This window comes from Nomascus leucogenys, chromosome 18, assembly GCF_006542625.1.
Source record: "Nomascus leucogenys isolate Asia chromosome 18, Asia_NLE_v1, whole genome shotgun sequence".
Classification (NCBI taxonomy): Eukaryota; Metazoa; Chordata; class Mammalia; order Primates; family Hylobatidae; genus Nomascus; species Nomascus leucogenys.
The window spans coordinates 83,686,030-83,713,663 of record NC_044398.1 but is presented as its reverse complement, the minus strand read 5'-3'; the positions used below and the strand labels follow the sequence as shown (position 1 = coordinate 83,713,663).

At 38.7% G+C, this 27,634-nt stretch overlaps 1 protein-coding gene across 2 annotated transcripts; it reads right to left on the bottom strand.

Moving 5' to 3' along the window:
* Positions 1-2,235: 2,235 nt before the first annotated feature.
* Positions 2,236-25,645, bottom strand: HMGCR (3-hydroxy-3-methylglutaryl-CoA reductase). 2 transcript variants are annotated; one of them, XM_003266073.3, is made up of 20 exons: positions 25,270-25,645; positions 20,106-20,293; positions 18,967-19,078; positions 18,600-18,687; positions 17,279-17,363; positions 15,639-15,744; positions 12,927-13,033; positions 12,701-12,817; positions 12,132-12,292; positions 11,770-12,017; positions 11,480-11,658; positions 9,608-9,802; positions 9,090-9,248; positions 8,782-8,939; positions 7,859-7,964; positions 5,481-5,651; positions 5,004-5,144; positions 4,758-4,916; positions 4,177-4,331; positions 2,236-4,029 (listed from the first exon to the last, which is right to left on the bottom strand). In XM_003266073.3, the coding sequence occupies exons 2-20, from the start codon at positions 20,268-20,270 to the stop codon at positions 3,975-3,977; spliced, it is 2,667 nt and encodes an 888-aa protein (XP_003266121.1). In that variant the 5' UTR covers positions 20,271-20,293; positions 25,270-25,645; the 3' UTR covers positions 2,236-3,974. The 2 variants fall into 2 exon arrangements, with proteins under 2 accessions (XP_003266121.1, XP_030654568.1); XM_030798708.1 differs by lacking the exon at positions 20,106-20,293 and having other exon boundaries at positions 25,270-25,304.
* Positions 25,646-27,634: the final 1,989 nt, after the last annotated feature.

Below are 27,634 nucleotides of genomic sequence, written 5' to 3'. Positions count from 1 at the left end.
CAAGTCTAGACAGTGAAATGGGCAGGAAGGTAGAGGCTCTTCTGTTAATTCCTTTGTGAGCTTCAGGGCTACAGGAGAACATCACACATCATGCACGGCTAACAATACTCTGAATTTGCTTTATTGTGTCCAAAGCTTCTACTGAGTACAATCCCAGCTGATTTTAGAGTGGAGACAGAATTGCCCCCTCAACTGCACCCCCCCGCCCACCTCCACTCCAGCCCACTTCAGATTTGCAAGTGACATGAAAGCAAAGGACTTCCATAATCAACACAGGGTAGATGACCATAGCCCTTCTAGTTTGGATTACTTCCTGATGCTTTCCTTCCATCACACACACACACATACACACACACACACCCGTATGCTTAGCAGCTTGTGCACACACACACACACACACCTTGTATGCTTAGCAGCTGGCACAAGGCCCTCCTACTTTTATGCTCCCTGCCAACTGGCTTCAGAATCAGCCAACTGGAATGCTGTTGCCTGGGACTAATCCTGCTCCAGCACTACAATCCTGGGACATGACAGTTCAAAGGAGTCAAACTTCATAGGGCAGGTGGGGTGAAGATGAGGGGTGGACAGTGATACATACCTCTAACAGGAGCTCAATTTTTCCCCCTATTTGGCCCTTTGTAGCAGAGTACAGGGAACAAACAGGAGGGTAAAGGGAATAGGTGGTGGCAAATGCCTCTCTCTGGGGCAGTCCCTCCACAGGTTGAAGAGGTGGAGAAGACCTTCAGTGTTGTTCTGGGACAGGGCGGGGGGGTATGAGGAGCACCAAATCCAAATAACATTTTCTAGTTAGTTATTACATCTCTCTTGGGTTAATTCCAATCAAATTTTTATTAGCCAACACTTGGTCCCTCCCCAGGTGTTTTCCAACCTTGCGCTACTGAATAAACAGTTTTGTAAAACCATTCAAGCCCCACCAGGCACTTCATACTGAAATTCCAACCTATTAGTGCAGCAGCAGCAGCATCTGTTAACTGCCAAGGTTCTGGCCCCACCCCAGAACAAGAGAATCAGAAATCGCTGGGGCAGGGCCCAGCAGTCTGTTTAAGCAGGTCCTCTGGGTGGATGCACGCTCATTTGAGAGCCGCAGTATTAAAGCCATCTTTTGCATTCAGCCTCCTAACTCCAGCTGTTAGTGTCAGTCTCTTCTTTTGGCCTTAGGGAGCAGCTGTTAGAAAACTCACATCCTGATGCAAGAGTGACCATACCTCCCACTGCAGCTCTCAAACTTGCTCAGGATGGAAAACAATGGCAGGAATGGGGGTAGAAGGGCTGTGTTCCAAGCACACCAAAATGAAAAAAACAATCCGTTAAGCTTTAAATACATAATTGTAAACTAAATCATCTGCCATCTTCCCTCAGCTTCCAGTGTAGAGGTTACCCATTATCGTTGCTAACTGGCAAAGTAATTAATAAATTCAAGACTTACCTAGCATAGGAGCATACTTAGAGAAACACTGGTCATGAAAAACATCTCCACAATGAACATAATGCTCAGGAGATTGGTATTGATGTGTTTTGCTGTTCAGTGTGAGATGTGTCCCTTGGATTTAATCCTGTACCGTCTCCTGAAATCAAACATCTTGTCCTGCCACATGCATCTCATTGCTCAGCAGATCACCCAGGCAGAGAGCAGGCTTAAAGATCCTTCACTCTCTTCTGTCCAGCCTGTTCCACCCTGGAGAGGGCTGAGCATACAGGTGACCATAGGTCATTTCAGAGAAAACTCAAACTGATTCTCTAGTATCTCGGCCTTGGTTCTTTCTTAGTGGCTCACACATACCTTTTTACCTCTAATTACAGCAAAAGTGTAGTCAATAATTTTCTGTAAATTATTGACTCACAATAATTTCTAAAGAGGCCATCCTCAGCTATACTAAGCTGTACAAATTCCCCTCTCCAATTCAGCTCACACAGCTTAAATGCTTGCAATGGCTGTTTGGTTGTGGCTGCCCCTCTTCTCCTTAACTAGCCCTCCCATTCTCACTATCCAGAAGATGTCTAGTTGAGATGATAAATCTGAATTAATCAAACCCTCTAAAGAGAGCTCATTTTAATGTAATAGAATACTGCTATCAATGTTGTAGAGTTTGAGAATAAATGGTCATGTGACTCCTAGCATGAATTACAGGTTACTACTATGACCAGACTTTACAAGCTTCCAGACCTCAGGACTAGGGTTAATCCAAAGAAAAAAAGGTTACTGCTTACACTTACTGGTATTAACTTCCTTTTCATTATTTACTGAAACTAGAAAAAAGTATTCTATAACAAAATGTATACAATTACTAATTGTACAAAACATTAATTCAGAAAGATATTAATTACAGTCACTAAAATGAACACTCAACATATTTTTCACTGCCACTTCCATGAAAAGCTCAGAAAAAGTCACTGGCTAAAAAGTCACAACAAAAGCAATTTAAGCTTTACGTACAACAGTAAAGGTAAATCTTCCACAATAACACTGCAGACACAATCACTAAGAGGCTCTCCATGCTGCCATGGTTTCCTGGGATGTTTTTCAGAGTCCATCTTCTACAAGAGACATCATCAGCTTTCCAAGACCAACACTTGAAGCATTAGATGTAATACAAAATAAGGAGTTCTTTATTATTTATACAAAACTTGTACATTAAAAAAAATTAAGATTCAATAACTCTGCTGACCCCCTGAGGAAGCTAAGAGCGTTTGTGGGTCCATCAAAGAGCCCTGTGTGAATGTTTCAGTCACCAACCTCCTGGCCACAGGAACTAGGCACACAGTTCGAGGGCCATTCACGTGGCTCCTTCACTGGCTCTGACAGCTGACTTTCCCTTTCATTAGGCTCGGCAAGCAAGCCAGGGTTTCCTGGACAACATTAAAGAACATTATCTTCTCTGGCCCAAGCTAGAGTATTTTATCAGTACACAAGTTGATTTTTTATTTCTTGAACACTTCCAATAAACTTGCATAAGCTTTATTACAACATATACAGATTTGATACAGTTTACAAAAAAAAACTAGATTTTTCAACTAAATAAAAATGTCTTTTAAGCAATTAAATTTGGCTTAGAGACATGGTATTTTTCTTTCAAAACTATGTTTCTACAATGATTTCTAAGGTCCCAGTCTTGCTTGTACTTGACAGTCACCCTCATCTAAGCAACATTAAGAGCTCTGATATCTTTAGTAAAGAATACAAAACCCTGTGTTTCTTAAAAGCCTAATGCTGGAAGACATGTTATAGCCAATCTAGACAAACATTTATATTTAAACAAAAGGCCTCTCTGAACAAATAGCCTGCAGAGATGAATGCAGTGACTTGTTTTCCTGATAGAACTAGTTAGCACATTTAACACATTATTCTGTAGTTTGGGAAGAAGAGTGTTTCTTCCCTTGAAGAAAACAGGTCCCCTTCTGAAGAATAATGCTGATTACCCCCAAAATCAAAATAGACCAGCACCAAATGAAGTATTAATTTACAAATATGAACTTAGCTCTTACTTCTTGAAGTTATATATCCCAGACTTAATAAATTAACTACAAAATCAGGAGTTTCGTCAGCTACAGTATAATTTAAAAATCCATTTTCAACCGGCAGGGGTGAGGGAGAAGGTCAATTGCACTGATCACCATGAACTTCAAGAATTTCATCAAAACTTTTTTCCCAGCTTGTATTTGCCTTCAGAGGTGAGTGGTAGATTACCATCTTTGATGCTTTAACATACAATATTCTTGTTGAAATCTCTTCAAAGAGCACAGCATGTAAAGCACTAAACTGTGTTCAGATCTGAGGAGTCTGCATGGAAAGAACCTGAGACCTCTCTGAAAGAGCCAAAAACCAAGTGGCTGTCTCAGTCATCACATCTATTCATCCTCCACAAGACAATGCATTGAGCTTTTTTAATTCACAGATTTTATGTTAGTCCTTTAGAACCCAATGCCCATGTTCCAGTTCAGAACTGTTGGGCTATTCAAGCTGTCTTCTTGGTGCAAGCTCCTTGGAGGTCTTGTAAATTGATCTTCGACCTATGGTAGAAAATGACAAAGTAGCAATATATAAATATCAGGAATGTAGAATTTTAACTTGGAACTACAGTAGCTGAATAGTAAGTTTTTACACTGCATATTTTTTGAAGTATGGGGGAACATGTTAAATATATCTTTGAGTCTTACCTGTTGTGAATCATGTGACTTTTGACAAGATGACCTGCTGCCAATGCTGCCATAAGTGACAATTCCCCAGCCATTACAGTCCCACACACAATTCGGGCAAGCTGACGAGCATTTTCCCCAGGATTATCTTTGCATGCTCCTTGAACACCTAGCATCTGTAGCCAGAGAGAGACACAAGATTCGCTCTTAAAATCACGAACAATTTCTTACTAAATCAACTAAAAACAGGGCAACTATAATGGCATCAGAATAGAATAGACTCCACTGGAAGTACTAACTTCCCAAGAATTGACAGCCACACCTGACAGTGCATAATACCATAGCTAACATAATATTCACAGCCTGACTGGCAGTACCCTTAACTCAGTAGATGAACATTCATTTGCTCTCTTCATCTACTTTCTTATCTAAGCATAAGCTTAAACATGCTTATTTGGACACAATGGATTAGGCTGATATGACAAAAGTGTTTTAGAAAGACCAATTAAAATATAGAGGTGAGTGATACATAGTCTCAGATAGAAAGAGAAACCCAGAGAGTCAGAACTAGGCTTGTGGACTCTATGCCTGATACATCATACCTGCAAACAGGCTTGCTGAGGTAGTAGGTTGGTCCCACCACCCACCGTTCCTATCTCTATAGATGGCATGGTGCAGCTGATATATAAATCTTCATTTGTGGGACCACTTGCTTCCATTAAAGTAATACAGTTTGAACTACCAACATTCTGTGCTGCATCCTGTAAGCAAGAAAAGAAAAAATATACAATATACTTTTTTCACTTACAAAGATGTAACAGAAGAGAAGTGGAGGCTGGAGAGCTCACCTGTCCACAGGCAATGTAGATGGCAGTGACAATGTTTGCTGCATGGGCGTTGTAGCCCCCTATGCTCCCAGCCATGGCAGAGCCCACTAAATTCTTGTTAATGTTGACCTCAATCATAGCCTCTGTGGTCGTCTTTAATACCTAGAAAACAGAGCTGTGTACATTTAGATGTTCCTCCAGAAGGTTCAGGGGAATGTTACCCAAATCTATCTTTCTGCACCTCCAGAAAACAAAGTTTAGATGTGGCCCCATTTAAGCCCTGTCCTCCATTAAAAAATAAAAATAAAAAAGAAAAATCAGTGAAGTTTGTTCCTATGGATGATACACACAGACAGATGGGCAAGGTACAACAGTCATCTTTGATGGCAAACACTGTCCCATATATTTACTAAAAATGTTAATACTCCTTTCCCCCATTTTTAAATATAATTAAAGATTACAAAATAAAAAAGATAAATTATCCATCCAATCACTCACTTCTCTGACAACCTTGGCTGGAATGACAGCTTCACAAACAACAGATTTTCCTCTTCCCTCTATCCAATTTATAGCAGCAGGTTTCTTGTCAGTACAATAGTTACCACTAACGGCTAGAATCTGCATTTCAGGGAAATACTCGTGAAGTTTTGAAAGTGCTTTCTCTGTACCCTGTTACCAAGAACCCAAAACACACACATATTAAAATGCATGAAATATTCATCCTTCATCCTTATGAGAAGAATTTGTATCTATGATATATTTCTAAGTATAATAACTATACTTCAAAAGAAACTGAGCACAAAAGTAAGAGCTGTTTTATTAACCATCACAATTACTTTCTTGGTCAGGTATAGATTCCTAATGTGTTTCTTTCTCGGTATGAAAACCAAGTTCTTTGTAGTCATTGTTGAATAGGATGTATATAAAAAATGATAATGTTAAAAATACTCAATAAAAATACTCATATTTATATGTCACTGGGGAATGAGTAATAAATTCCATCTTCTAGTTATTCAGCTGTTACCTAAAACCCCAAGTAATGAAGTCTGTAAAGAGAAGTGGGTCATAAGAGTTGATCTTGTGAGTGGAAAGTCGTTGAGCTTTATATTACATAAAACACAAATAAGCCTTCCAATGACTTCCAATTAAATGGCATTAATTCAATTAACAACTCATACCTCAATAACCCAAAACATATTTATTGGCAATTAAAAAAATAATTTTATGGTGAAACACATAAAATTTACCATCCTACCCATTTTTAGGTGTACAGTGGTAAGTATATTCACACTGCCATGCAACAAATCCCCAGAACTTTATTTTTTTTTAAGTTCTGGGATGTATGTACAGAACATGCAGGTTTGTTACATAGGTATACATGTGCCATGGTGGTTTGCTGCACCTATCAACCTGTCATCTAGGTTTTAAGCTCCACATGCATTAGGTATTTGTCCTAATGCTCTTCCCCTTTTCCCCCAACCCCACGACATGCCTCGGTGTGTGTTGTTCCCCTCCCTGTGTCCACATGTGTTCTCATTGTTCAGTTCCCACTTACAAGTGAAAAGGTGTGGTGTTTGGTTTTCTGTTCCTGTTAGTTTGCTGAGAATGATATTCCAGGCTCATCCATGTCCCTACAAAGGACATGATCGCATTCCTTTTTTATGGCTGCACAGTATTCCATGCTGTATATGTGCCACACTTTCTTTATCTGGTCTATCATTGATGGGCATTTGGGTTGGTTCCATGTCTTTGCTCCCAGAACTCTTTCATCTCACAAAACAAAAACTCTGTACTTACTAAATAACAACCACCCATTTTCCCCTTCCCCAAACCCATGATAACCACCATTCTACTTTCTGTCTCTATGAATTTGACTATTCTAGACACCTCATTCAAGTGGAATGATACAGTATTTGTCTTTTTGTGACTGGTTTATTTCATTTAGCATAATGTCATCAATGTTTATCCATGCTGTATCATGTGCTATAATTTCCTTCCTTTTTAAAGCTGAATAATATTCCATTTTATATAGACATATACATACACACACATACAAATACATCTAATTTTTTGTCCATTCATCCAACAATGAACACTAAGGTTGATTCCAATTCATGGCTATTATGAAAAATGCTGCTACAAACACAGCTGTACAAATATCTCTCTGAGAACTGCTTTCAGTTCTTTTGGGTATATGCCCAGAAGTGCAACTGCTGGATCATATGGTAATTCTATGTTTAAGTTGATGAACTGCCATACTGTTTATTGGCAATTTTAAAGCTTATACAGATGCTCCTTGACTTTTGATAGGTTTATTAGGCTGTAAACCCCACATAAGCAGAAAATATCCTAAATTGAAAACAGATAGACGGACAGACGGACGGATGAATGGAGTCAGGGTCTTGCTACATTGCCCCAGCTGGCCTCAAGCTCCTAGGCTCAAGCTAACTTCCTGCCTCAGCCTACCATGTAGTGAGGACCACAGGTGTGTGCCACTATGCACAACTATTTTTTTTTATTGTTTGTAGAGATAGCATCTCACTGTGTTGCCCAGGCTGGTCTTAAACTCCAGACCCCAAGCAATCTTCTTGCCTTGGCCTCCCAAAGTACTGGAATTATACTGGTGTTCTTAAAGACAAATCTTGAAGTCTCTGGAAGAGGTCAGCTTCAAAGGTGATCTCTTGACTGGATAAAGTTTTGAAATGTCAACACTAAGATTGTTCCCAGTCCTGAGTAAACTCAGGATATGTGTAATGCCAAGTCTAAATTAAATCTATCAAATGTAAGGAATACCAATCAACAAACGCCTGATTTGTTTTTTATCAAACTACTTTCATTTTAATAAAAGTACTTTCAGATACTCTGCCTACACTTACCTTTGAAATCATGTTCATCCCCATGGCATCCCCTGACCTGGACTGGAAACGGATATAAAGGTTGCGTCCAGCTATACTTGTATGAAGTTTCTGTAGACGTGCAAATCTATAAATAAAAGATGCAAAGATTGTGTTTTATTCTTTTATTATTATATTATTAATTTTTTTTTTTTTTTTTTTTTGAGACAGAGTCTTGCTCTGTCGCCCAGGCTGGAGTGCAGTGGCTTGATCTTGGCTCACTGCAACATCCACCTCCAGGGTTCAAGAAATTCTCCTGCCTCAGCCTCCCAAGTAGCTGGGATTACAGGCGCGGGCCACCATGCCCAGCCAATTTTTGTATTTTGAGTAGAGACAGGGTTTTGCCATGTCGGCCAGGCTGGTCTCGAACTCCTGGCCTCAAGTGATCTGCCCACCTTGGCCTTCCCAAAGTGTTGGGATTACAGGCGTGAGCCACTGGGCCCAGTCACAATTATTTCTTAATAAACTTACACAGTTCACATAAAAACAAATGTGTTAGCTTGAACTATACTGTGGTTATCATTTGTGTTGATTATGCTACTTTATTAATTTTCTTTATTTGAAGTAAGTCTATTATACTAATACTTCTCTCCTATTTGAAAAGTCTTTTTTTCTAAGACAGTTCTCTCCTAGGCAAAGTAACAGTCTAATCAAAATTACTAGCTCACACTTTTTTTTCTTACTAATTTACCTCTGTGGAGCTATTCATTTGAATCAACATTCTTTTTTTTCCCCCAACCAAGCATAAATATTACTCACTTTAAATGAATGGCTTTAAAGTTGATATTCTGTTATGTGCTCTTAAGCAGGTAATATGTTAACAATTATGTTTGGTAATCACAGAAAATGACTGGTTCTAAAATAAACAAATAGATATAACTGTACATACAAATCCACTCACACACCTGCTAGTGCTGTCAAATGCCTCCTTTATCACTGTGAACCCTTCAGATGTTTCGAGCCAGGCTTTCACTTCCGCAGAGTCACAAGCACGTGGAAGACGCACAACTGGGCCACGAGTCATTCCATCTGCAAGGACTCGGCTGCTGGCACCTCCACCAAGCTACACAGTGTATGTTGGAGAAGCAAGCATATGTTACCCAAAAACGCTCATGCTTGACCCAAAAGGTATCACTAATTGTCCTTAAAACTCTTCTCATTGCCTTACCTATGATGTATTTTTAAACTGGCAAATATATAAATGACAACTTACACCTATTGCTCTGCAGCCTCTATTGGTGCTGGCCACAAGACAACCTTCTGTTGTTGCCATTGGAACCTGAAATTCTTTTCCATCCAAGCAAAGGGGTCCTGCCACTCCAACAGGGATGGGCATATATCCAATAACATTCTCACAACAAGCTCCCATCACCTAAAAGGTAAAGTCAGGCACCAAATGAAAATCTATATAGTAAATGCACAAAAATTCATCTCAGCTTGCCAGTAATAACTGTCTTCAAACTTAATCCTTTCGTATGTATTCTTTTTAAACAAAATGTTTAATTCACCTTTAAAAAGTGTTTAAAATACTAAAATCTTTGAGTAATGACTATAAAAACAGGAAAAATATTTTTAATTTCTATGACCTACATCATAAGCAGAATAAAAAATTAGGATAAAATGATTTAAAAGGAAAATGTTTTATAAAACTATGTACATATACAAAACTAATCAAGAAAAAAGACTAAAAACATACAAAGCAAATCTCTCTTAATCGAGAAAATAACATACCAAGGAGTAATTATAATCCCTGTAAGGTAGGTACTGGAGAGAAGAAGGTTCTGAAAGCTTTTTGGAAAGTAACTGTCTGCGAATAGATACACCACGCTCATGAGTTTCCATCAGAGTTTCCAACTTGTAGGCTGGGATATGCTTAGCATTGACTAACTGGATGATCTCAGCATCACTAAGGAATTTTGCACCTTTCTAAAGAAATGGAGAAAAAAAATGAAATTGGGGTCATTTATCAAATTAGATAAAAATTTAGTCTCATCAATTTGTAGGAGCTCTTTATATATTAGAGATTAGCCCTTTAGCCTTAAATATAAATTGCCAATATTTTCTCTTGGTTTATTAGCTGTCTCTCGACTCTGCTTGTGGTGGTGATATACATACATACATATACACACACACACTCACAATCACCACCCTCCACAAAACTGGTACCAGTAATTCCATTTTGTGGGTTTATTCAAGGATCTTCCTTGCAAACACTAATATTAGCCTAATTTTTCAAAAGAATAGTAAGATAAACATTAGCTGGTTTATGTATTATCAATGCAAATTCATTCATTCTCTTAGTAAGTTTGCTGAGCACCTACGAAATCCAAGACCCTCTCAAGACATGGACTTAGCCATCTAAGAGCCTGATGTCTAATAATGGAGATATTCATGTAAATGTGATATAAGCAACAAGGTACGACTGCCATTAAAAATGCACAGTCTCTATATAAAGGATGCTTCAGAAAAGAAAGGTTACTTCTGTTTCGCGGAATTGAGGTAGGTTTCATAGAGATGCTAGCATTTGCCCTAAAGGTGTGAACACCTGGAGAGGGGGAGGCATGTCAGATGACAAAAACAATAGGAACCCAGAGTTGGAAACTGTTTAAAGAACAATGACTAAGTTTAGCTAAAAAGTATATGATTAAAGAATGCAGGCCGGGCATGCAGTGGCTCATACCTGTAATCCCAGCACTTTGGGAGGCCAAGGCAGGCCCACTTGAGGCCAGGAGTTTGAGACCAGCCTGGCCAACATGGTGAAATCTCGTCTCTGCTAAAAACACAAAAATTAGCCAGACATGGTGGCGCATGCCTGTAATCCCAGCTACTGGGGAGGCTGATACACAAGAATCGCTTGAACCTGGGAGGTGGAGGTTGCCGTGAGCCAAGATGGTACCACTGTACTCCAGCCTGGGTGACAGAGTGACACTCTGTCTCCAAAACAATAATAATAATAAAATTTTGTCAAGTATACCTCAATAAAGCTGGCAAAAAAATGCATTTTACCAATAAACTTATTAAAATATATTTAAAAGAAAGAACCATATTAAGCAGCCATGGATGGAACATGATTATTTGCATGAAAGCATGAGTAGATTCATATGGTCATGTAGGCAGAAGGCCCTGTTCAAATGTCAGAAAGAAAAACAAACTTCCTCATGGGTATCAAGCTTACAAAACAAAACAAAAACAAACTTCCTTCTATCTTTGAAACTTGTCTCTGTGTTAAACTCTTTCTAGGCCTCAACACACCTATGAGAATACAGTAGTCACTCATCTCTACGATAAACAGTAATAAATTAGAAAGAGTTTTGACTCTGGAGTCAGAAAATCTTGGACCCTGCTATCAGCTTTATCATTTCCTAGAGGTACTACTTTGGGAAATAAACATATCGGAGCCTCAATGTTCTCATCTGAAAAATAAATAATTTTACCTACCTCTCAAGGTTGTGTGAAATAAAGAAAGAAGATAGTATCTGTTAGTCATGTTACACCGTGCCCAGAACTTAGCTGTAGTGTTCAGCAGATACTCGATTTTTCTTCCTTGAAAAAGCTCCTTTGTAATGAAAAATGCCACATTGGAGTTTATGTTATCGTCCTCACCTCTGCATTCCCAAGTATCTGTAGACATTCTTCGTTAGGCCGAGGTTCCCTGGTAAGTTCAATTTCAGGTTCCTGTGTCACCAGTACTGATGAAGTATCGAGTAAGGAGGAGTTACCAACCACAAATGTAGCTCTGTTTGGGGTATCTGTTTCAGCCACTAAGGGTTTTATAACCTCAACTGTTCAAGAGATCAAAAGAAATCTCACAACACGGCACATAATTTTGAAAACAGACTACTTTTTGACAAAGCAATGAAGGACTGAAAGCGAAGAGAATAATAACAAGTTACCTTTTCTTTCTCGGTTTATCCCTGTCTCTTCCTCTACTGAATCACATTTCTGGTTATTTCTGACCAGCATAGGTTCACGTCTACAACAATTGTCTGGGACTTTCTTTTGTGTCACTACAGGAGATGTGATAGGGTTTTTTAATGAGAGTGTAGATTCTGTCTCTGTTTGTTCAAAGAAGATGTACTTGACAGCCAGAAGGAGAGCTAAACTTAGGGTGATAACTTGTTCAATATCCATGCTGATCATTCTAAATAAAAGAAAGCAAATTAAAATATTATTCAGAAAAGGACACAATCTAAACTTATATTAGCATAAGAGTGTTATGATTAATATATCACAAAGTAGATTTCAATTAACTTACTTAGAGAGATAAAATTGCCAGAGGGAAACACTTGGTTCAATTCTCTTGGACACATTTTCATCCAGTCCTAAAGAAACCTTAGAAGTATCTGCTGTACTGTTTTGAGGAGAAGGATCAGCTATCCAGCGACTGTGAGCATGAACAAGAACCAAGCCTAGAGACTGAAATAAAATTTTTAAAATAATGTATCCTCTGCATATCAATAGAACTTAAATTTCTTATCCCTAGCAACTGGACAGCCAGACATCATCTCTCATAGCTTCCCCTTACCATGAACAAAAAAGCCCCAAGCTTGCTATGCAACTAACTAAAGTAGTGACCCCACTGAACTACTGAAAACACCCCAAAGAACAGGCTTTCAAAGAGAGATAAGGTGGAGGAACTTAAAAAGTCTGTTTAGGAGAGAGGGGCTGATAAAGACCAGGAGCCTTAAAGAAATGAACACATTAAGAAAAAAAGGAAGAAGGGGGTGCAATATCATTGAATGGGCCAAAATTGTAGAAAAAAATCTTAAAAAGAATGAGATTGGAACTGAGGATACTAAAAGAAGAAGAAAACTGTGGCATTACCATAATCATCTTGACCCTCTGAGTTACAGGATTTGGCTTATTTTCTTCTTCTTCTAAAACTCGGGCAAAATGGCTGAGCTGCCAAATTGGACGACCCTCGCGGCTTTCCCGAGAAAGCTACAAATTAAGTCAGTGTGACATTAGAACGTATTGCTTCTGTTTAGGTAAACTGTGTAAGCAGAAATCTTACTCTTCTACTAGTGCCATATGTAAGAATTGGTCTTACCTCTAATACCAAGGACACACAAGCTGGGAAGAAAGTCATGAACACGAAGTAGTTGGCAAGAACTGACATGCAGCCAAAGCAGCACATAATTTCAAGCTGACGTACCCCTGGTTAGAGAAAAATTAAAGATATAACTAGTGAAGTGTACGTTATTTTTGATGCTGCATATATCACAAGGATATATTTGTCTTCCTGCAGGTAGACAAATACATGAAAATATTAGTACATTAAGCTCCTTGCCATTTACTGGAAATAGAATTAGCAACTTAGAGGTGATGCCAAGCCTTAGGGAACAGCAGGAATAACCACAGAACTCTAAGTCCCTCAAGGGCAAACCTCTTGCCTTCTCCCATATCCCCAATATCACAATGCCAGGCAGAATGGTAGTGTTTAATACACAATTGATAAAACATACGTGTTTCCAATTCCTTTTTGTCAAGCAGTAGCGCCTTATTATGAAATAAGGAGAGCACAGGCTACTTTAATGGAGCAAAACCCCAGTTACACTATTGATCTAATCCTACTTGTTAGGAGAAAAGCAATTTGCCAATTAACCAAGGAATTTTTATAAAAGTAGAATATCCTGCCAGTTATGCCAGTCCTGATATAAAGTCAAAATAATATTTTTGTGTACCAACAAACTCTAATTTCAATATAACCTCTATGATGCCTACTGAAGTTCTTGTAATTTTGGTTATTTCATTGATCTCTTTGGAAAATGATATAATACAAAATGCCAACTCAAGACTAAAAATTAACAAACATATTGTACTACAAACTGTTTAAGGTATCATTTGGTAATCTCCAATAGAAAACAGAATTACAGAGGCTAGACGAGACCTTAGATTACCACCAAATCCTTCTCCCTCACTTTACAAATAAACTTGAGTATAATATAAAACATATTTCTGATGTCACTCAAACATAACAATGCTTTGAAACATAAATTTAAATTGTCCTATAAAAACTGCTCACAAAAACTCAAAGTTTTATTTTATTACCTAAATTTTAAGATATCATTTGACTGACTAGAACAAGCATATATTGTATTTTTTGAATTCCACTCAAATGTGGAAATTCAAGAGACTACAAAATCACAATAACAAAAGCATTATAAATCAAACTACATTTTAAATAGTAGCTGAATATAATCTTTTCAAACTTGAGGCCATTAAAACCATCCTTGACCAATGCTTTCATGACTTGACTATCTACTATTTCTCTCTGGACAATCTTCACTCACGTTGTTGCCATATGCTCTCCAGGCATTCTTCCTTACTGTGTCCCCAGATAAGTCCTTCTATATACAAAGAAATAGCACCAATCCACATACATCCAAGAAGCTAAGACTTTCTTCTTTTTGTACTGGCTTTTTGAAAGGATTACTTCCAAGTTAATATGTGTTAAATCTGTCCTTTTTTACCCTAACCCAAATCTCTAATTATACCATTTCTGCATAGCTGTAAATGTCTCACTGCCTTCTCCAGCCACAAATCTCATCACTTCCTTCGTCTACTTCTCTGACCATATCATGACAAAACTCATCGCACAACTGCTTTTCACATCATCATTATTTCAATGAATAATCCCGTGCTTTCATGGCCCAACTATTACTTCCTGGCGAATCCCCTTCTCACATATTCTTTTGCTTGAATAAAATCAAGCAAGTACATTTTCACCAGATCAACATTTTTTCTTGAGTGTAGTGGTGGTTACAAGACTATGTCATTGTCAAAACTCATAAAATTGTACTCCCAAAAGTAAATTTTAAGGTAAGTAAATTGTTAAAATTAAAAAATATTTTATTTGCTAAATAAAATCTTTGTTGAATAAAAGAATAAATAACTAAATAATAATTTACTCTCAGAAAGTTAGAAGCAATATTACATTTTTAATATACTATCCACTGAAGAGGCCTAAACTAATGACAATAATTTACATCCTTAAAAGTTAGATAATTTACTTGTGAAAGGATGAGGCATCTCATTGAGGACTCTAAGGTACCAGGAAATACACAGTAGTTAACCAAGTATGGTCTTTATAAGAAAGCCATAAAATATAGTCCTAATGATTAGGAGACCTTCACACAGCATAATATATTCCTTCTGGCAAATTTCCATGCCAGCCTGTAATTTTTATTCTACATAATGAAGTCCTATGTTTGATATTAATATCTAATTCTCTACTATCCAATTAAGAATGAAGAAACATGTGTTGAAGCTAATGCTGGGTACTTGCTGAGATGTACTGCTTACTGTCGGATTAAATATTTCCAATCACAATCACGTTATTAGGTGAATCTTACTCAGATCTGTCCAATTCTTGACTCTTTTCTCCCTACATGATAATTAAAACACAAAGAACCAAGTCACCAATTGAGTCTAAGTAACAGCAGGGGCTGGAAAGTGTTTTCCAGACCAACCTTGGAATGCAATGTTGGTTAAAAAAACAAACAAAAGAAATCAAATGAATAAAAATATCACAAAGTGGAACACAAAGAGAGGATGGCAGGAGTGAAAAATCAATCAGTAACCTGCTGCTAAGTTTCCACCAAAGCAAACAGGCCAGATATACCCACACACTAATATAATAAAAAATTTTAAGAGTAATTTAAAAGTCAGAATTTAACAATAAATAATACAAATCTAAGATGTTCTTTTTCCTCTTTAGCAACATACCTATTTTAAAATATGGCAAAAATTGCTTACAAACCTGACATGGTACCAACTCCAATCACAAGACATTCAACAAGAGCATCGAGGGTAAACGTAGGACCTAAAATTGCCATTCCACGAGCAATATTTTCCCTTACTTCATCCTAAAACAGATCAAACATATCAATGAGGGCAAGGGACAAAATAACTTTTTTAAATGTTAGAGCATCCTATGGCTTATATTAATATCAAATTACTATTTAAAGAGTAAAATATACAATATGATAAAACTAACAGGTATTCAAGATACAACGTATGATTGTAATATAAAGGATTTAAAAAAATTTTTTTTTTCTTTTTTGAGATGGAGTCTCACTTTGTTTCCCAGGCTGGAGTGCAATGTGCAATGGCGCAATCTTGGTTCACTGCAACCTCCGCCTCCTGGGTTCAAGCAATTCTGCCTCAGCCTCCCGAGTAGCTGGGATTACAGGCGCCCGCCACCATGCCCAGCTAATTTTTGTATTTTTAGTAGAGACGGGGTTTCACCATATTGGCCAGGCTGGTCTCGAGCTTCTGACCTCAGGTGATTTGCCCACCTCGGCCTCCTGAAGTGCTGGGATTACAGGCGTGAGCCACTGCGCCCAGCCAAATTTTTAAAAAAGAACGTACAGTGCCCTGATTCCCTCTCCACTGAATAAGATATTTCTTAGGAATATTCCTTTGAGGTAGTGCATTAACTCTGTCATTTAAATCACACATAATTAAATCCTACAACATTCTATATTTTTACCTACCATGACAGAAGCTTAGTTGCAAATTTTTATGAGATCATATTAGTATTAATAAAACCAAACTCATTTCCTTGTTAATATGTTCAAATGATCACACACATTCATCAATAAATAATCAGGGCAGAATTGTGTGCTATTTTATACTCAAGATACTCTGATATAATATTGTTAAAATGGTTAGGTTCTTCAAAGTGACTAATGAACATTAAGATGAAACTTAAAATAGGAAATAATGCCAGTGTTAATTTAAGGGGTTTAAAAATAAATCTGGCCAGGTGCGGTGGCTCACACCTGTAATCCCACCACTTTGGGAGGCCGAGGTGGATGGATCACTTGAGGTCAGAAATTAAAGACCAGTCTGGCCAACACGGCAAAACTCCGTCTCTACTGAAAACACAAAAATTAGCCAGGGATGGTCCAGCTACTCAGGTAGCTGAGGCAGAAGAATCCCTCGAACCCAGGAGGTGAAGGCTGTGGTGAGCCAAGATCTCGCCACTGCACTCCAGCCTGGGCGACAGAATGAGACTACATCTCAAATCAATCAATCAATCAATCTACCCTGGGGTTCTCTTCCATTTGATCTTGTTCTGCTCTCTGACGTGTTTCACTAGGAAAATACTCTTATTTACCCAAAAATTATTATTACCATAATTTCTGAAAACTTTCAAAAAGAAAAATGGGGACAATTCCAAATTCCAGTAGCTACAGAATCATAATTGGGTTGTTAGATACAGGGGACTGTTCCTGGGGCGCTTATGGAGACCAGTCTTGGGACTTGAGAATTAAACTTAAAACTTTGGGCAATTCTTAAATCTTGTGCTATGAAGAAACGCTACTAATCCTTCCTATTAATGTAAACTGAAAAAAGGAATAGTATTCACATTCCTATCTTATAAATAATACTTACCTGAGAGTTGGAACTGAGGGCAAACTTTGCTAATGTGCTTGCTCTGGAAAGGTCAATCAAAAGTAGGAAAAAGGGCAAAGCTTCACTGGAAAAGAACAAAATGATCAGATGAATTTAATGGGAAAAAGTATGATACAAAAAAAATTCTTTTTAGAACAAAACCTTTCCCCCTGCATATTATATGATCCTGTAGTATGTGTACCTTTCTGCAGACAAAAAGGTATACCCTATATTCCTTTGGCATCCTCAAAGCTAAACATAATAGTTGCTCAAAATATTTGTTAAAAATATTTTTAATGTTAAAATGTAAGTATATTTACATTTAAACACCTTTTGATAATTTTGTATCAAAGTATCATCCTTAGTAAAAAATATCTCCTTGGATTACCACTAGGGAAAAAAAGTGGAATATACAAAAATTTTCATTGATCACTACCTGTGGAAGGATAAACTAAACAAACTTTCTGGAAACTAAATTGGCAATAATAGCACCAAAAACCTCTTAAAAAAAAAAAAAAGCAAAGCTCTAAAAAAAGCAAAACCACTGTCTCACTCCTAGGAATGTATCTTAAGAAAATGATTATGAATATGAACAAAAATTTCATTACAAATTCATCACAGTGTTGTTATTAATGAAAAAAATTACATAACCTAACAGTCCAACATTAGATGATTAATAAACTACAAGATGTTTAGACAGAAGAGAATACATATAGCCATTACAAACAATTCAGTTTAACATTAAGGACATGGAGGCCGGGCACAGTGGCTCACACCTATAATCCCAGCACTTTGGGAGGCCAAGGGAGGCGGATCACTTGAGGTCAGGAGTTTGACACCAGCCTGACCAACATGGTGAAACACAGTCTCTACTAAAAATACCAAAGTAGATGGGCATGGTGGCAGGTGCCTGTAATCCCAGCTACTCAGGAGACTAAGGCAGGAGAACTGCTTGAACCTGGGAGGTGGAGGTTGCAGTGAGCCAGGATCATGCCATTACACTCTAGCCTGGGTGACAAGAGTGAAACTCCATCTCAAAAAAAAAAAAAGGGACATGGAAAGATGTTGATAAACTATTATTATGCATAAAGAAATTATAAAACAATATATATGATATCAGATATTTTCTTTAAGTATAAAAACAGTAGAAAAGGATATATACCAAAATGTTAATAGTTATTAAAATTAGCTAATAGTAAAATTATACAAAAAATTTCCCCTTATTTTCTTAACTTTTGAAAATGTACCTTTACAGCATGGGGAAGAAAAGTTTTTTAAAATGTATTTTGACAGAAAGTATATTTAGGTTTTAAATACTTACTTCAAGCCTGTCAATTCTTTGTCTAAAAAGTGAATGACAACTGTACTGAATACAAAGCTTGAGAAAATTGTGAAGAGGCCAGCAATACCTAAAATGACAAAAGTTCAATACTGAAAAAACTTTATCCTTTACTACACAAATAATAACAGTGTCACACACTATTCTGAGATAATACTAGTTTACTCCAAATGATTAAGTCTGAAATTTCAGAATGTCTAATTGCCAATAATAAGGAAACTATTCAATGCATGCAGCACACTTTCAGCAATACACATATTTCCAAATACATGATTTGAATGAACAGGTTTATTTCCACAGCAAATCAAAAATCTGATGACACCAGAAGTTAAATATGTAAAACTATTACCCAAAATATATTTTGATCCAAGTTGACGTAAATTCTGGAACTGGAAGTAAATATACAGGATTGCTATGCATCGTGTTATTGTCAGAATTATAATGTCGCTGCTCAAAACATCCTAATAGGAGAGAAAGAAAAGGAAATTCCAATAGCTTTGACTTTTAAAATAAGTAATCAAAGCCAAGAATTTTTATTTTGCATGTGTAATTCGTTTATATATTGTCATGAGAACATAAATGTAAGCACAAGTCCAATAAAAATATCAAACCTACAAATCAAAAATTAAATCCAACTTTTAATCAAACCACTGTGGTAAGCCAATACATCACCACAATTTTTTTTTTTTTTTTTTGAGACAGGGTTACATGCTGTTACCCAGGCTAGAGTACAGTGGTGCAATCACAGCTTACTGCAGCCTCAACCTCCCAGGTTCAAGGGATCCTCCTGCCATGGCCTCCCGAGTAGCAGGACTACAGGTACATGCTACCACACCCAGCTAATTTTTAAATTTTTTTTGAGATGGAATCTCGCTCTGTCGCCCAGCCTGGAGTGCAGTGGCGCAATCTCAGCTCACTGCAAGCTCCGCCTCCCGGGTTCACGCCATTCTCCTGCCTCAGCCTCTCCGAGTAGCTGAGAATACAGGCGCCCGCCACCACGCCCGGCTAATTTTTTGTATTTTTAGTAGAGACGGGGTTTCACCGTGGTCTCGATCTCCCGACCTCGTGATCCACCCGCCTCCGCCTCCCAAAGTGCTGGGATTACAGGCGTCAGCCACCACGCCCGGCCGCCCAGGCTGGTCTTGAACTCCTAGGCTCAAACAACTCTCCTGCTTTGGCCTCCCAAAGTGCTGGGATTACAGGCATGAGTCACTACACCCGGCCCACAATCATTTTTGACTATTAGTCACTTATAAAATATGTATTTCTCAAATAAAGTCAATTACATTCATTTGTGAAGAGAAAGCAAAATAAGAGCATTTCCAGTGCATTCCATGTAAGCAGAAATTTGAGGTAAGTTCCTAAATACTAAAATAAATATTTTACTCATAACTTTTAAAAATTATGTGGTCCCTATAGGGGCTTAAGGGCTCTTTAGAAATTGAAAATGTAATTTACTTTAGTCGATATCAAATCAACTTCACTAACCTCTTCAAACTTTGGACATTCATAATTCCAACCACAGATCTTATTGTTACCAGTAAACATGTTCATGGACATCATGCAGATGGTCAGTGTCACTGTCCCCACTATGACTTCCCAGGGATGGGAGGCCACAAAGAGGCCATGCATTCGAAAAAGTCTTGACAACATTGTAGCTACAGAATCCTTGGATCCTGGAAAGAATATCAAGTGTGAACACTTAGTATAGAACTCATTGTATTTTTAGGAAAAGATTTTAAGGAAAAGTGTGCTATAAACCCTGCTTTGTATGCACAGTGTCCTATACATATGACTATTTGATACTGTTCCTTATAATTCTGGAAAATAATTATAAAATTAAGAGATCTATGTTATTACTTCTTCACTCAAACAATAAATCATTTATTACTCACTGGCAACCAACTTTAAAGCAGCCATTTCTTAAAAATTATATAAATTCAAACATTTAAGATCAAACCAGATAAGTATCTCGACCTTATTACCTAAGCCTTGCAAGTAGAAGAGCAATCACGCAGAAAACACAAGTGAGAAATGGCTATTCGCATTTTCTAATTAGCTAGATATAAAATGCATGTTAAGTATCTTCATCATCTACATTCTGATTACACAAAAGGTAAACACCCAAGAATCTCCTTGTTGAGTGTCCTGCTATAAATCATGTTAGTTTATGACATCCTCAAGGGCAGGGACCTCTTGTACTTTTTCATTCCACAGAACATATGGCATAATATCAATAGCAAAAGGATGTTTAATAAACCTTCCTAACATTGCTGTCAACAGAAAAAAAGTCTTTTCTGATAGATGTTTCTACATTAATAAAACAGGGTTAAGAATTTTGCTGTGGTGGCTGCTTTTCTTCTAGCAGAATCATCAACAACAGTGCTAGAAGACCAATGGAAAAGCATTAGATGTGAAAAGCTCCAAACTTTCACAACTAATCAAAAGCTGGAACAGTACTAGAAGAGGATGACTGGCTGAAGTATCTGTATATAGCATTCAAAAAAATTCCCAACAGAACATATAGAAGATTTTGATCTAGTGACTACCATGACTAAATTTCCTGTTTGCTAAATAATAATTCTGATATTCTGATTTTGAAAAAAAATCTTCCATTACCATTGGTCTCTACAAATAAACCTGCAAGTCTTACTTCTTGCACTAAAATTAATGCCTGTGATAAGGCATATTAGTAACCTGTAAAAATCAACCAAAAAGATTTAAAAAGTAAGCTCATTAACTGCCACTCTAGCAAGAATTCAAATGAATCTCCCATTTAGTAATAACTAAAAATGATTCATCTGTTGAAGACAGACTATAAAAAGGCAATCAAGTAAGTGAAAGAAAGCATTAATCTATTTATAAAGGGTTAGGGGAAAGACCAAAAAAAAAAGAGTAGCTTTAAGGAACCAAAGCAAATACCAAGTGTCATCTCTCACTGCATCACTCCATGTTTTCTACATTTCAGACACACCACACCACTAGCTAAACAGTTTTCAAACTGTTGATCCACAACAACTGCATCAATTACATCATGACATCAGTTTTGTCGATAACAACAAACATTTTTAAATAAAATAAAATAGAAAACAATATTACAATATTTTTTGTAATTTTGCTGTTGGGTAAGCCAGGTAGTATGGGTAGGTATTATTTCTTAAAACTATGTTTCAAGAAACTATACATATGTAAGTGTGTGTCTGGCTTTTAAATTAACATGTATTTCCTACCGTGGGTCACAGTTTTAAAAAGCTGGCAGTACCTAAAGGAATATAAATGTGGCATGTACCTGCCTGTGTTTACTCATGCTTTTTCAACCTTCCACCCTGAGTCTTATTCATCAATTTACCCTCCAGCACCTTGCACTCATATATAGCATTGCTCAACAAATGCCGGCTTAAATTCTTAAACTATAGTAGCATGTATTTTATGACACATCTTGAAACAGACCTAAAGACGACTTTTTTTTAAGGCACCTAGATATGGATGTAACCCATGCCCTCTAGTTTAAGGCTAAATGCAGAGCATTCAGGGAACATATTAATGGGGTACGGGAAGGAGAAACATTTTAGATACAGGTTGAGTATCCCTTATCCAAAATGCTTGGGACCAGAAGCGTTTCAGATTTGGGATGTTTTTGAATTTTGTAATATCTGCATTACATTTATGAGCTTAGCATCCCTAATTCAAAATCCAAACTCCAAATGCTGCAATGAGCATTTTCTTTGAGTGTCAGGTTGGTGCTCAAGAAATTTCAGATTTTGGAGCATTTCGGATTTCAAATCTTCAGATTAGAGACAGTCAACTTGGAACTATCCTGGAAAATGAACAACAGCAACAAAATACTTTCTATTAAATTAGCAGGTACTTGGACTTTAAGTATTGGAAATCTTTAATCAAATCTTAGATTTGAACTCTACTTAATTATAAACAAAAGACTCACTAAAAGGCTAGATTTTCATCATGGTATTCTATCACATAATTTGTTTCTTACATTTAAAACACAACTCTACCAACTGTTCTAAAGGATCAACTAGCATCAAAATTCCAGAAAGTAAATTAACTACATGTTTCAAAATTAGGTCAAAATTATTTCTAACCCTCTTTCCCTGCAAAAAAACACTTCAGCTCAGATTATTCCTCATTATGTCAATCAGATTCATTGTTTTAAAAAGTTAATTCATTTCAGTTAAAATCTTAGCTGCAACCCAGAAGGAACACTAACTTGCGAACAAATTGGTTTAACATCATAAACCTATAATTATACATTAGACACATTATGTTTTCCCTCAAAAGATTTTATGGTGGCATTGTGATTCTGGGACTTTTTTTCCTACATGTAAAGTCATCTTTGCAATATTCAAGGAAAAAAATTACACATGATTCTGTCAGCTGCCCCTAAACACAGAGAACCCCCCCTATTTGGAAACAAACTGAGCAATCTTATGAGGGTGTGTCAAAAGTAACCATAATTATAAACAATCTCATTTCTCATGAACATCCTCCCCGTCGCCCTGTGATTATGCAAAGCATTTACATGCCATAGAATCCAATCGTCCACCTTCATCAGCAGTTGCAAATGGCACAAGCAGGCTACAGGATAGCTCCTGCAAATTGAGTTGACAGTATCTATGCCATGCTGCAATAAAAATTAATTTTACTTAAAGAAACAAAGTAAATAGGCAAGGTATGCCTTACTTATTCAGACTAAAAGGTATGCTGCAAACATTTTACAGATTCTTTAAAAGAATGGATAATTCTTAAATGTCAATCCAATCTGCTACAGAAACCACCTACCATGGCCAACTGCAGAAAAGGATGTTTTGGCATCTTACTTCCTCCTACTGAGCACTCCGCCTGCATTACACATTCCAGTATTTGATTATATACTATCTCACAGTGTTCTCAAATTAATAAATGTATGCATTTTGTCTCTTTGAAGCCAAGAACTGCGTCTTATATGGCAGTCATTTTCAATCCCAACAAGATCTAGCATTCTGCTGCTCAAGCTGGTATTCCAGAAAGAAGGGAAAAAAAAAAACACGAAATCTTGCACCGGCAATCAGGAAACCTGGATTCTATACCCAATTAGCTCACATTCTATTACATGTTGTTTTTTTAAGTCATATCTCTTCTCTTCATTCACTTATGAAGCTAGAGCTCCAAAGTTCTCTGACAAAGATAAGTGTTAAATGGAATCATATGAAACTGCTATTTTTGTAGGTTAGTTGAATTTTAAATACTGGCAATTTCACATGGGTCAACCTAAGTAGACCATGAGATTCCATAATGTGGCTATCTATAGTCTAGAAACTAGATCACAAAGGAATACAAAGAGTGTGTGCATGCACGCATAGTCACACTCTTATCTTGAAATGATTATCCCACATACCTGACAATTTTCATGTTAATGCTGTAACCTATGTGCAATTTTGTTTAACCTTCATGTTACTAATTCCCATTTGTTTTGGCCACCAAGTTTATCATAAGTTCTGGAAGAACACTACAACAAAGCAGGCCTGCAAAATCCAGCCTATCCCCAAAGTACTGTCCAGGCCTTTGCTAGATTATCTCTAAATTGCAAAATGCCTTTCACTGCATGGAGAGGAAAATAAATTCGTAAGTAAACAAAAAGTACATTCTCTACCTTGTGGGACGCCGAAATCATGCACATTTAGTATAGCCCAGAAACAAATGTTTCCTACGACTCTGCAGGACCATGTCTAAGAAGGAATATCCTCAAATCCTGAAATATTTCAAACGACTACTTAAGAATGGAGTACATCGACCCCCTCCTACTGCAGAAATTAACTGTTCTATATTTGTATCTCCAAGGTACATTTTTCCTAAAAGAATATCAGCACCAAGGAGACTACGCCCCTTACCAAAAAAAAAAAAAAAAAAAAAAAAAAAGGGAGAAGAATCTTTTGAGTCCTTGTGCGAATCCCCACGTTGGGCTCCGCATCCTCTCAAGCCGTTCTCCTGTAAATAACCACAAACATCTACACCAATCCACGGTTCTTTCATGGCTCTAAGTTAGTCAGCAGCATTTACAGAGATCTTTCCCGTCACCTAAAAGAAAGGTGCTAACGAACAGCAGTTCCTGGGCGTGAATGCCCGGATCCCGGAATGCAGACGCTTCTCCCGTCTGCCCTGCGAGCTGCCGGCCCGGCAGCCCCATAGACCCCTAGCATTTCTCGAATCCAGAGGCCTCCGAGGTCACCCTGCCTGACACCCTTTCCGCCCCGATTATCGTGACCGTGCAGCCAGCACTGCCTACTCTGAACAGGGCCGATGAACGCAGCTGCGCCCGGCGGGTCCACCGATGATGACCGCAGTCACGAAGAGGCCAGACCGCCGCCCGCCTCTCAAGCCCACCCCGGGACCCCGGGTTCCTCCGGCACTGGTGCCGGCCGCCGCTCGGCCTGCCGGGCCTCAAGGACATTCCTTGCAGTCCCCGCGGGTCCGGGCCGCCACATCGATAAAGCGCAACCGCAGCCCCCTCCAGGTCCGCAGGAGCTGCCGGTAGCCACTTCCCAGGGCCGAGGGAAGCTCCAAAATTGCCACCAACACAGCCCAAACCCCGCTCCCACCCATCTCCGCCCCGCTCCCCGCCGCCCCGGCCCCCCTTCTCGGCCACCGCCCGCCTCACCTCCAGATCTCACTAGAGGCCACCGAACACCGGCGCCGGCGCTCAGCCTGTCTCCAGTTAACGGAGACGCGGAGCGGAAGGAACCCTCACCTTACGCACGCTCGGAGCCGGACGAGCCTTCGACCAATAGGAGAGGATCGTTCGATTGTCTAGCCAATCGCCTGGGGGCTGCTCAGCCTGACGGCGCTACGTCACGAACGGTCGCCTTAACAACCGCCCACAGCTCTCTACAGGGCCAAGAACAGGCACCGCACCATCTCTCACCACGGCTCGGCCAACCAATAGCCGTTCGAGTCCCAGCACTAGGGCCTGCCTATTGGTCCTAGAGCGGTGGGGGCGCACGCATGGCAGCTGCCTAGGCGAAGGCGTTAGGGGACCTGGCGGGTGGAGTGTCCCACAGCCCTAGGGCCTGACCCGTGCTCGTCCAGGCTGTGAGAGTACAGTAGGAGGCAGTGATAGGAAGCAGAATCGGAGCGTGAGGGAAAACGCAGGGTCAGGTCGATGACTGAAAGCTCAGTTACTAGCGTGGGAGAGATGGAGGGAAGTGGAGGCGGCCATTAGAAAAAGAGGAATATAAAAAAGGGAAGGTGGCGGCGACGGGCACCTCAAACCTGTAATTGGCCAGTAGCCGAAACCAGCGCTTTCCCGAGATTTACCCATTAGTGTAAATGGCTCCGGTTACCTGCGTCTCTCTCTCTTGTGTGCGACATCCATTGCATACTGGATTCTCTCTGAAACGTGCCTCTCCTGCGTCTTCTGTGAGTTCCTTCTGCTCCCTGCCTGGTTCAGGGCTTTATTATCTCTTAGTTAAAACAGTGCAGTAGCCTCTCCTAACTGGTCTTCCCAGTCTTACACGCATCCACTTTCCAATCAATCCTGCACAACTCCCACACGCAGTATGTGGCATACTACTTCCTATTATGCCATAGACCCAAATCAGCGTTTCTCATTGTCTACTGGATTAAAGAAAGAACCTGTCACCACTAATGTGGCCCCACCACACATTTCTGACGTATCTCTACTTTCCTGTGCGAACCTTACAGTTCCGCTTCAGTCACACTCAGTACGTTTTTACCTCCCTGCTTATGTTCTCTTTGTTTACCTTGGATATGCCTACCCATTTTAACTGTTGAGATCCTAAATATCCCTTAAGGACTTTTTCATATACCACCTCCTTTCCTAATTCCCTCAAACACGTCATCACTCCCGACCTTGAAAAGCCATACAATTTCCATAATATTTTTTGACTTGTCTTACTATCGTATGTGGAAATTTATTAAGGACTGGAATTGTATTTCACTCAATTTTTAAAGCCCATATTTTGAAACACATTACCAAGAAAACACTAAACACTCCTTAGTTTTAATAAATGATTATAGATTCTTATAATCCTTATATAATAGATATTATTCCCATTTTACAAAAAAGTAAAAATTAGTCAAGCAACTTGCTGTAGATCACATAGATAATGAGTAAAACTGGAATTTGAACCCAGATCTAATGCTTACGCTGGTTCTACTGTTCCCCACTGCTTCAGTGTAAGACCTTCATTCGTATCTCTTTACCAAATGTTGTGCTTTTGAAATGCTTATTATGTGGAGTACACTGTGGTTGGCATGGGAGATATAGTGACAAACATGATAGATACAGTGCCTGCCTTTATGAACCTTGCACAGTAAAGAAAAGGGGTGAACTACCCAAAGATTGCAGTGTTCTCTTAGCAGCCTTGTCACAAAAAAGAGAGAGAGAAAAGTGTGTAAGTACCAAGAGCCTAGGACCTGTCATATTTTTAATGCTGCTAGAAGTCTCAAAGGCCAAATATCTCAGAAGTTACAGGTTGTACACATGCCTACTAATGTAATTCAAATAAGGACTATAAAGTTGTTACCAAAACAGGCTTTAGCCCAAGATTTAGAAATTTTCATTCCCAAACTGCCTAATTGAGCACTCCAATAGGAATATGAGTTCCAAAGCAAGCAATAAAGAAACGCCAGCTGTCTAGTTTTATGCTTTTTTTTTTTTTTTTTTTTTTTTTGAGACGGAGTCTGGCTCTGTTGCCCAGGCTGGAGTGCAGTGGTGCAATCTCGGCTCACTGCAAGCTCCACCTCCTGGGGTTCACACCATCCTCCTGCCTCAGCCTCCCTAGTAGCTGGGACTACAGGCGCCCACCACCACGCCCGGCTAATTTTTTGTATTTTTAGTAGAGACGGGGTTTCACTGTGTTAGCCAGAATAGTCTCGATCTCCTGACCTCGTGATCCGCCCACCTCGGCCTCCCAAAGTGCTGGGATTACAGGCGTGAACCACCGCGCCCAGCCTAGTTTTATGCTCTTAAAATAAATTCTATATCATTCCCAAAAGGTATT